This window comes from Lactuca saligna, chromosome 4, assembly GCF_052625555.1.
Source record: "Lactuca saligna cultivar CGN05327 chromosome 4, ASM5262555v1, whole genome shotgun sequence".
NCBI classification, from domain to species: Eukaryota; Viridiplantae; Streptophyta; class Magnoliopsida; order Asterales; family Asteraceae; genus Lactuca; species Lactuca saligna.
This window is the reverse complement of record NC_136420.1, coordinates 300,906,668-300,918,163: the sequence shown is the minus strand read 5'-3', so window position 1 is coordinate 300,918,163 and position 11,496 is coordinate 300,906,668. Positions and strand designations below refer to the sequence as shown.

The window sequence follows — 11,496 nt, the reverse complement described above, 5'->3', positions numbered from 1 at the left end:
CCTAAGGAAACTAAACCCCTAATTTTTTCTTGTTAAACAAATATACCGTTTTTACATTACATATGCTTAAGATAGGGCATTTTAAAAATACATGAACACTATTTAGTAAACAAAAGAATATCATTTTGGAAGTTACCATGAATAAACACGACAATATAATTTGCAAAAATACTTTTTCCACTTTTATATACACTACCTTTTTCAAACATGTGACATTTATTAACGTATATGATTGTTATCAAATTGGCTATTCCCCTTTGGACTTAATTTCCCGGTTGAAAGGGCAGTGAACATTGCCGGATCGCCGGCAAGCCATCGTTGTCCATTAGAACAATCTCTACAGAAAAGAGCCGTGTGGTCCGACGTCCGGACAAAATTTCCAATTTTACCCCTATCCTACGTGTCATTGTAGTGGTCCCCACATGTCCTCTCATTCTAAAGACATGATGACATGGATGGTCTCACATGTCTCCTCTACAGCCCACAACATCCCACAACGTCAACATCTACGCAAAACATTTTCATGCAAACCTCCGTCAAAACCCTTCCAAAACAACAATATTCCTTCGGCCAATTCCACCACGATTTCTGACGTGGCATCCCACCACCACCCTATAAAACCCTACCCACCTTCCTCCCCTATCCACCCAAACAAACAAACACTGAAACTTAATCATCTCTCTCACTGAAAATCACACAAGATTCTTTCTCTTTCTATCTTCTCTCTCTGCAACATGGCCGTTGATTCCACAACCTCATCGCCGCTGGGTCCTCCGGCGTGTGAAAAAGATGCAAAAGCTCTTCAGTTCATCGAAGACATGACTAAAAACTGTGACCCCGTTCAAGAGAATGTCTTGTCGGAGATTCTGTCACAGAACGCTGCAACGGAGTACCTTCAACAATGGAACCTCGACGGAGCTACTGACCGGAAAACTTTCAAATCGAAAGTTCCGGTCATCTCCTACGATGATCTCCTTCCTTACGTCAACCGTATTGCTAATGGCGATCGTTCTCCTATCCTTTCTTCTCACCCCATTTCCGAGTTTCTCACAAGGTTTGTTTCTATTCTTTCATCTCTGAAATTGCGATTGTGAATCTCTTTTGTTGATATCTTTGTTTTTGATCTTTTGTATGAAAGTTCTGGGACTTCTGCTGGTGAGAGAAAACTCATGCCCACCATTGCTGCGGAAATGGATCGGAGACAGAAGCTCTACAGCCTTCTCATGCCTGTCATGAATCTGTATGTACAATTACCATTACAAAACCTTGTCTTTATCGATTATTTTGTTTCTTTTAAAAAGTACGAAAAGATTCATGTTTATCAAAAACTGAAAAAGCTTGTTTTTATGATTTTATCGCAGGTATGTGCCTGGTTTAGACAAAGGAAAGGGATTGTACTTCTTGTTCATCAAAGCCGAGGCAAAAACCCCAAGTGGGTTGGTAGCCCGACCCGTTTTAACAAGCTACTACAAAAGCCAACAGTTCAAAACCCGACCTTTTGACCCGTATAATGTGTACACAAGCCCGAATGAAACCATCCTATGTGTTGATGCTTTTCAAAGTATGTACTCTCAAATGCTTTGTGGCCTTCTTTTTCGTGAAGAAGTTCTCCGATGTGGTGCTGTTTTTGCATCGGGACTCGTTCGAGCTATCAAGTTTCTTCAACTCAATTGGCAACAATTGGCTATGGATGTCGAATCTGGAAACCTGAGCAATAAAATCACTGATTCATCGATTCGTGAATGTGTTTCCAAGATTCTGAAACCTAACCCTGAGTTGGCTCAGTTCATTAGAGAAGAATGCTGTGATGGAAACTGGGAAGGAATTATTACTCGGATTTGGCCGAATACGAAGTATCTCGACGTGATTGTCACCGGAGCTATGGCGCAGTATATTCCGATTCTTGATTATTACAGTGGGAATTTACCCAAGACGTGTACGATGTATGCTTCGTCGGAGTGTTACTTCGGGTTGAACTTAACTCCAATGGTGAAACCATCGGAGGTTTGTTACACCATCATGCCGAACATGGGTTATTTCGAGTTCATCCCACATGATCCGGAGAACCCGGTAACAATTTCACGCGATTCGCCTCCTCAGTTACTCGATCTTGCTGATTTGGAGCTTGGAAAAGAATACGAGCTCGTGATCTCAACCTACTCCGGTCTCTGCCGCTACCGTGTCGGCGATATTCTACAGGTGAAGGGTTTCCACAACTCCGCCCCGCAGTTCAAGTTCATTCGACGGAAGAACGTTTTACTCAGCATCGACGCTGATAAAACCGACGAAACCGAGTTGCAGGCCGCCATTGATAACGCTTCTGTTCTTTTGAAGGAATTCAACACCACCGTCGTGGAATACACCAGCTACGGCGACACCAAAACGATTCCCGGCCATTACGTTATCTACTGGGAGTTGTTAATGAAGGATCCGGCGAATGGCCCACCTGAGAATATGTTAGCTCAATGCTGTTTGGCAATGGAGGAAGCTCTGAACTCCGTTTATCGGCAAAGTCGAGTTGCAGACAATTCAATCGGGCCATTAGAGATTCGTGTCGTTAAAAATGGAACTTTCGAGGAGTTGATGGATTACGCGATCTCAAGAGGCGCTTCGATCAATCAATACAAAGTTCCACGATGCGTCACTTTCACTCCGATTATGGAACTGCTCGATTCCAGAGTCGTATCGGCCCATTTCAGTCCGGCAGCCCCACACTGGACATCAGAACGACGTTTTTGATGTCGTTTTGTAGGACTCTACCAACCAGAAAATCTTGTGGATGTAAACTTTTGAAAAGTGAAGGGTTGAATGTGTAATATCTCAGATAGTATGTTCGAATAACGTTTTCTGTTTGTCTTATGTTGGGAATTAGGTGAAACTTGACAGAAAGATTCCATTTGTGGCAAGTGAAGTCCTTTTTTCCGGAAAAAAGTAGATTTTGTCACTTTGTGTTGTCTCGAGGAGGATCTAGGGGGTTTATTGTAAACTATTTTATTGTTAAAGGGGTTTTGTTGGTGTGTATGTTATCTTTTGGACTTTATTGTAAATTAATCCCATATCATATCATGGTTTGTTGATGTATTCTGCGGGCTTTATATGCATGGATTTTTATGCACGTGATGCACGATGTTTTTTCTTTTTGAATTCCCTTTATAACAAATTTTAAAAAATTACAAGAAAATAATAGGGAATTAGAGTGTTAGATTTAACCCGACCCGTTTCTATAAATGTACCATACTTTTGACCACATAAATATTATTAAATTAACACACTATTAGAAAAAACACATTATAACAAATTTTTATAACAAATTTTTAAAAATTACAAGAAAATAATATTAGAGTGTTAGATTTAACCCGACCCGTTTCTATAAATGTATCATACTTTTGACCACAGAAATAATTATTAAATTAACACACTATTAGAAAACACACATTCTAAAGTGGAAATACTCATATTTATCCAAAAACTTATATTCCCATAAAACAATCATCCATTCCACCTGTTACTATTTGCTATTCTTTTGGAAATTGATCAGTTTTTAATATATATTTTCTATATTTTCACAGTATTTATTTTTAGAAATCTTTCAACCTAACAATCTATTTTCCCAGTATGGAATTTTCTTGCGCTTTTAAATTAATTTTTAAGATTTTCACAACAAAAATAACTTGAATATTTATTTTAAATTGTTGAAAAGTTGCAAGTTGTGTTTAAAAATTGGAATCTGTCACTAAGATATTGTATTTGACATTGCAAATGCCAAATTAAAATTTAGCTTGTGAAATTATAAATTTTATCCTTTTTTTTTTCGTTTTTTTCTGTCTTTTTGGTATGGGCAATACAAAAAGTCAATTTCGCAATAAATAAAGATTTTCATGTGGGCTCATAGCAAATTTTATAAGTTGAAAATTTTGGGGTAATTTGGGAAAAAAATTTATAAATGTCATTATAATATATGATACACAGCATAACAAGCAACTACAAATATAATAATAAAAGTACATGTAATCTAGTGGTATCACGAGTTCTTGAAAATTTACCCTAAAATTAATTAAAATAAAACATATATTGACAAATATATATATATATATATATATATATATATATATATATATATATATATATATATATATATATATATATATATATCTTTAAAAAAAATATATAGATATATTAAATATCTAAACCAACAAGAAAAAGTTTCCACATGTCTAGTTGTTTTCGATTTAAACTTTAACACCGAATGCGATTGCTCAAATACCTTTCACTTTCCTAGAAAAGCTGACTTCCCTTTGCTTGTCACCACTAAATTTTGTTTTTTTTCGTATAACCAAAACCGAAAAGGTATGTAAAACCTTCTAGAGTTAAAATTGTTACTATATTTTTTAACCATATTATTACAAAATATATTAATATTATATTTTAAATTAGGACAACGAGGTATACTTAAAAACTAATATTAGTTACACATGATTACTTAATTTATTTGAGTTTTTAAGCAGGAAGTTTAAGTTCTAAATTAAGTTACAAAAATTCCATGTCTTTGACACATTCAATTTGCATTATATTATTTAATTCTATATTTTCTTTAAAAGATTAAAATATCAGGATAAAAAAAAAAAAAAAAACTGAGTTTTGCTTGAGTTTTTTTTTTCTTCCGAAAAAAGCTTTGTATCTTTTTTTCAAATTGGTTCTCTTAGCTGGTTTATCTAATCTTGGGGTTTTAAATAGCTTTTATTTTTTGGAAACTTTCAACTTTTTTTTTTTTTGGAAAAAAACCTTAAACATTTTTTTCCTAAAAAGAATGAGTTTCTTTTGGCAACAATGAAGAGTTCAACCCAATGTTTATTTCTATCTTAGTTGATAATGATTCGACATTAAAAATGTATTGATTTTTTCCTAATAACTGAGCGTTTTTATAGAGAAAAATATTTCTGTAACCAAAAGATTACCGTAAATCTGTGAAGTAGTCAGATCAATAACAATGGAATAATGCAATGTCTTTCTCGTAGTAGAAAAAAAAAATTAAGGTTTAATCGAAAAAAAATCTATTGAAAAAGCATGAACTTCAATTTTATAATTTTTATGTATCATATTTTTGCAAAAAGTGAAAGTATTTTGTATTTTCTATTTAGTATTTTTTTTAAACATGCCGGTGGTTTAGAACTATTTATATGAATTAAAGAAAAATATTTTGCAAGAAATTTATAAAAAAATAGAAGAAATCTGTGGATTAAAACTTTGATCTCACACTTTTAACCAAAGTCATCCTTTTACTTTAAGATGTCTAAAGACCGATAAAGGATTGTAAAATTCAACTAACACCTGTGTAAACATAATTGCTATAAAGTTAAGAAAAAAAAATGTAGGATGTCTTATTAAAAAATGTATTGTAAAATATAATATTATAATTAACCTAAAAGAACAATAAAAAAAATAATATAAATTACTCTGTATGAAATTACATACGTAGCTATGGATCTTAGCAGATTAATCCTAACGAAAACTTTGTTATACAAAAATATAACATTGTTTTAAGCATAGCAATAAAAAGAAATTTATTATATAATTATTTGAGGAAATAATTAGAAAAAAGACAAGAAAGCTTTTGAATAAAAAAGACGACTGGAATGCAAGAAAGATTAGGGCATATTGTATGCTCTTTCTGCGTTTGGTCGGCCTCTTCCTTTTTTTTACAGTTGGAAATTAATAAGCTTTATTTATTTTCCATTTAATTATCACAAATTTAAACAATTTATCTAATTTGTTAAAATATTGTTATAACAATATAGTTTTTGTTATTGTATTTAATTTGTTACTTAGTTTTTAATGGGGTAACTATACAAAATACAGCCTATTTTGTCTATTTTATTGGCTTAAGAACTATATATTATTTTCTCTAATCAAGTCATCATATTTTGGAAAATATATTGTCAGTTTATGAGATAACATGATGAGCTGTCGTTTTATTTGACTAAAGTCATTCAAATTAATAACTTTTTTTTTTTAATTTGCCACTAATAATTAGTTTTGTATTTTTTTCATTTGTTTAAGGCAATATTTTTCTTTTTGTTTTGAAAGTTGTCAAAGGTTATTTTTGTATTTTTTCCATTATTTTTTTTCACTATTTTATTTTTTATTTTTTTCAAGTGCTTATTCGCTTATGTTGTTTTTTTAACGGCATCCAAATTTATTAATAAGATATTGGGGAAGCACGAAAAAGATGCAAAAGACTTTAAAAAAGGAAGATGTAAACAACAAAACATAAACCAAACAAAGAAAAAAAGAATGTCCAAACAAAATATATCAAAGGCAACATAACGTAAAAGCACCGATACCCAAACATTAAAGAACCTTCGACCCACTCCAAACCAATAATAATAATGTACTATGGAGGCTACCCTAGTAATACCCAATCAACAATATTAGTAGAGTTGTCTTCAACTTGAGGCTCTTCTTCATCTTGAGACTACCCCTCAACATGGGGTTGGTCGTGAAGTGGTTGATCACTAAAGAATGTGAGCTTAATGAACTATTTTGCTTTCTTCTTTTTCATCTTCTTATTTTGCTTTGTCTATTTCATGCTCCCCCTTGTCAGGGACGGTTTTAAGGGCTTCCCGGTGTGGCACCGGCAACCCCTAACTTTTTTGGCAGTGTAAAAAATTTTGATTTTTTTGATTTTTTTTAACTATTTTTTATGTATCGGCAATACCTATTCACCCCGACAACACCTACTATGTATTCATGCGTACGTCCTTGCACCTCGTATGTATTCTCCCCTTTTTGACATCATTAGAAGGAATAGTAGGATATAGTACTACGTAAATTGAAGGATGTGGTGTTGGGATGTTTGGAAGGCTAGAGTCGCTTGATGGATCTAAACTTGGTGGTATGGCGAAGCTGAAGTTGGAGACATTGGACAGAAGCTTTGCAGATTTCAATTTGTGTTATGAATTTTTAGAACCTTATAGTCTAGAAGCAGATGTTAGCGAACAGGGCGCAAAGTTCCCAAGACATTCAAGATGTATTGAAGATTGATTATTAGCGCGAAAACTGAGAACACCCCATCATTTGCCATGGTGCTGAGAGTATTGTTGGTTTTCCTTATCAAAGAAGTTGTGCGAAAGAGAAGTTACTAAAGGCTAAAGACAAACTAAGAAATCTTTGATAACATAGGAAAATAGGAATTTTCATGTTGTTGATATTTGAGACTATAGACCATATGATGTCAATGTCCATTGGCATGGATGAGACATTAAAGTCATCAATAACATGTTTAAGAGCCAAAATTAAAAAGTGAAGATATTCCTTTAGAGTTGGAGATAATGTGGACGTATGGGCCACAAATGTACGTGAAATTTGATTTAGGCAAGATCATCTTGAGTCCTCATGGTCATGGTTGTGAGATAAACAACAAAAGTATCAACCTTTGCGGAAAGTTGATAGATAGTATCAAGAACTTAGAAAGTTATATTGTGGTTGGTGTCTTACTCATGTTATGTTGTTAAAGCATAGGATCATTAACAATGGAAATTAAGACTTGCATCTTCGGTTCTTTCAATCCATATAAATTGATAGTCCATGCAAGATGGGTAGGAAATCTATGGTGATGATAAATTTTCATAAAATTTGGGTTAACCCAAGAAAAGGTATCTTCACTTAGCATGAAAGGTATACCTTAAATTTTTTGTGTGGTATCCAATTGAAATAGAACTCTACCTTTTTGAGAGGGTGAAGAGGATTCAAGATTATCAACGTATTCCATATCATTTCATTAAGATAAGGTCTTGTCATGGAGTGTATCTTCATTGATTTGCCTTTCTTCATGGTGATACATGGAGCTTTGGGTAGCTTTAGGACCCATCAAATATAAATTTCACAAAATATAATTAATAAATGATGATTAGTTTGTACATGGTTAGTGTGATCACTGTCAAACTATTGTACAATAGGGGATTTTGGTGGTGACTGTAAGGGATACCTTAAAATAGATGATTTAGAGGATGGGTCAGGTGGGATTGTGGTTGTAAAAGCCTTGTCCATAGGATGAAGTTAAGGATAGGGTCTTGATCTCATAGACTAAGAAGATGGTGAAGAGGACTAACTCGAGTGTGATGAAATAGTATGAGTCGGTGAATATGTTTTGAGTGGCTTGATGGATAAAGAAGAAGATGTCTTAGAGAGAATTTTATTGTTTGGTGTTTCCCTAAAAGGAGACTCCAAATAAGGAGAATGAAATATAATATAATTTTAGGGACTGGTGTGGCAGTGCTGATCTTAAGAGTAAGCATCATCTTCATTTACATGAGATGAAATAACTTCATCATTACCATGAAAGTTAGAAATAGATTTAGGATGATCATCTACATGGACATCTTAAAAATGAAAAAAGTCCTTTAGTGTGAACAGAGCCTTTAATATTAATTGTTCGTCAATGTATGAGATTTCTTTAGGGAATCACCTTGAGTAGGCTAAGCTTGTGTGACATCCTCATTTTCATGGCTAGAAAATACCGATTTAGTTATGCTTATTTCATTTCAAAGTGTCCTTTTTTAATTATAATGCGGAAGTTTTTCCCAACAATGTGATAATATTATTACCAAGTATTTCCAAAAAAATATGTTTTATAAAAAACTTTGGGATGTCATTGTCAATATAGAAACATAAGCATAACGAAAATATTACAAGCCTTACAATAGTTTACTACACTATGGCCTACAATTATCCATAAATCAATCAACATCCTTGGGCCTTTGTTCCACTACCTATGATAAAAAGAAACTGAGTAGGTTAGGCTTGGGAGCCTGGTAAGCACATAGGGTATTCAACCCACAATAATTAAGTTTTTTAATTATATAATTTACATCAAATAATTTACCCAATTAACCATTCCCGTTATTCTTACATCTTGATCCTAAAATATTGATCTCAATGGGCCTATCTTAAAGATCATCATCATCATCATCAACCGAGTAGACAATACTGCTTCAGGGATTCCTGTAGCAATATGTGTCAATAAGGCAACCGTGAGGGGAAGGGGAATATAGTATATCACTGAACATACAGATCACTAACACCTATTGGTTGCAAGTCTGCCAGTGTTTCCAGTGGACTATCTAGAATAGTCTATAGTCATCATTTATACTCTGTTAAACGAATGGTTTATTAATAGTCAAGTCCTTTCATCATTTTCATCACCCATCACTATGCCAATATATTTTATATAAAGATACAATAAAGTGCATATCTGATTAAATCAATTAAAAATAATATAATTTATCAAACACAGATATCAAGTAATACAGATAATAGGAACACAAAACATTTAATCATCTAGATACTTTATATCTACATGTAAGCATAAAGTAACTATAAACTCACTTGTTAAAGTGGATGATTGGAAATTTGGGCAGCGCTTTGCTTCAACACTTAGCATTTCCTTTGATGTGACTGTTAGGTTTTAGTTCAAAAATAGTTTCATAAACTAGAAAATATGGCAAATGGAAGACTTTAAAATTTTGAAATAACATAAATATTTTACGCCCACCAATGATCTTCTTGAAAGTTATAGAAAGATTAAAACACCAACCAAAGAAAGGATGAAGAAATAACAACCTTTGTTGTTCTTTGGGTCCTCTTTGGAGGCTTGGAAGTTGATGAAGAATTTGAAACCTTTGAGACACCAACAATGACTCAACTTGATGTATATGCCAGTCAACAAACTCTTAAACCCTTAAGCTTTAACTTCGTAACTAATATGAACTTAAAGAGGGCATGTAAAATCAAGTAATCTCCAAGTATATATTCAAAAAAAAAACTAGAGAGAGTGAAAGAGATAGAGAGAGAGAGAGAGAGAGAGAGAGAGAAGGTGATGGTTTCGGCCATCATGCAAGAGTGAAGAAGACAAGAATAAAGCCTTTCCTATAAAGCTTAACTATTATCCAAAGGACTTAACACTTTAAGTCAATCATGCACCTAAGAACTAATTATCCCCCATGTTTTTAGGACATGACTGCTTTTCATTATTATATGTAAAAGCCCATAACTTGTTCTCTAAAGAAAAAGTCACAATTTTAATAAAAAAAAAAAGAAGTTAAAGGTTTGTAAAATTTTATAAACTCTTTTATAAAATATAAACCTTAATTTTTTGGTAAAATACAAAAAGTCCTTATGGTCCAAAATGTTTTGCATGACTTATTAATTCATAACATATGAATTATGTAATGTTACTTGCTAATGAAAATTATTATTTCTAATAAATAAATAATTTTCAATTAATTATAAGTGTTTATTGAATATTTATTAAAATTAATTTCTAATAAATAATCAGTTATATCAAGTTGTTGTCAGTGTGACCCATTAGTATCATATGTTAATTAGCGATATTACTTTAATATGATTCTTGAGCATACTAGATCTTTTAATCTCCCACTTGCGCAAAATTCATATTAGACTGATATAAACAGTGGTGAACGTCTAGCAACATTTCACTGCCCCCATCAACATACGACTTTATGTCATTCTATCAACGCCCAATTCCCAAAAGCCCAAGGCTACAATTGATGTATAAGGTAAGTTTATCAATTATCCCTTTGCTATAGAAATCATGTTGAACATGAGATACAGATCACGATCAATCTCATTAGTTGTTCAACTTTTGGTAAGGCGCCTTAGATGTCTAACTCTCCACACATAAGAGGAACAAATCTCATCTTGACTACATAAGTCTCTTTCATAGTTTACACCATACCTGAAAATGGCATTTATAACTGCCCGGTTAAGGAACAACATTTGACCATATAAAATCATAATACTCCTTACACTCAACTCCCACTATGTATCTCAGGTTTTAAGGATACAAAGATAGTATCTTTTAATCAAGTATCATTCATGATAGCAATCCATGAGATAATCTTGATGTGGGTCACTTCAATACTAGTTCTCTGACAAGTACCTATGAAACTTGGTTACAACCACTTATCTACTTTCATCTAGTGAGAGTTAAGCAATCTATTCATATTAGTCTTACTTTATAATTGATCCCACAATTATAACTGACTATGAACTTTTTGAATAATAACATTATTCATGGATTAAACGTGTTAATATAGAACAAAACAAATATTAATGTGATGACTATATCCCAATATATCATAACATTATCTAATAGTTTTTGTTATAATGTTCCAATATCCAAATACTAAATCCAAATAAAAAACCCATTTCTAGAATAATAAAGTCTTATAGTTGAAACATGACCATTTATACTTAGCTCAAAAGAATGACTTTATCAATGGATATGACAAAATTTAATTTATGTGAATTCTGTGAATATTATCATCTCCATACTTAACTTTACTCTAAGTATAGTTAAATATCTTGGGGAATATGATTTGTGTTCTTTCGTGACATAAAGTCCCTTAGCTTGATTAAGTATACTCTTGAAGTAGCAAAGATTTCTATGTGATCCTTGAATGACATAAATCAACATAG

The 11,496-nt window shown here is 32.7% G+C and overlaps 1 protein-coding gene across 1 annotated transcript; it reads left to right on the top strand.

Moving 5' to 3' along the window:
• The first annotated feature begins 656 nt into the window (after positions 1 to 656).
• Positions 657 to 3,021, top strand: LOC145043875 (putative indole-3-acetic acid-amido synthetase GH3.1). The gene is made up of 3 exons (XM_078992650.1): positions 657 to 1,054; positions 1,139 to 1,240; positions 1,362 to 3,021. The coding sequence occupies exons 1-3, from the start codon at positions 735 to 737 to the stop codon at positions 2,737 to 2,739; spliced, it is 1,800 nt and encodes a 599-aa protein (XP_078848776.1). The 5' UTR covers positions 657 to 734; the 3' UTR covers positions 2,740 to 3,021.
• Positions 3,022 to 11,496: the final 8,475 nt, after the last annotated feature.

What these genes read in the sequence shown, in the direction of transcription:
- LOC145043875 (XM_078992650.1), top strand. Translation starts at nt 735, where the DNA reads ATGGCCGTTGATTCCACAACCTCATCGCCGCTGGGTCCTCCGGCGTGT. An exon ending in ATTTCCGAGTTTCTCACAAG is followed by an intron (nt 1,055 to 1,138) that starts GTTTGTTTCTAT and finishes TTTGTATGAAAG; the next exon opens with TTCTGGGACTTCTGCTGGTG. An exon ending in CTCATGCCTGTCATGAATCT is followed by an intron (nt 1,241 to 1,361) that starts GTATGTACAATT and finishes ATTTTATCGCAG; the next exon opens with GTATGTGCCTGGTTTAGACA.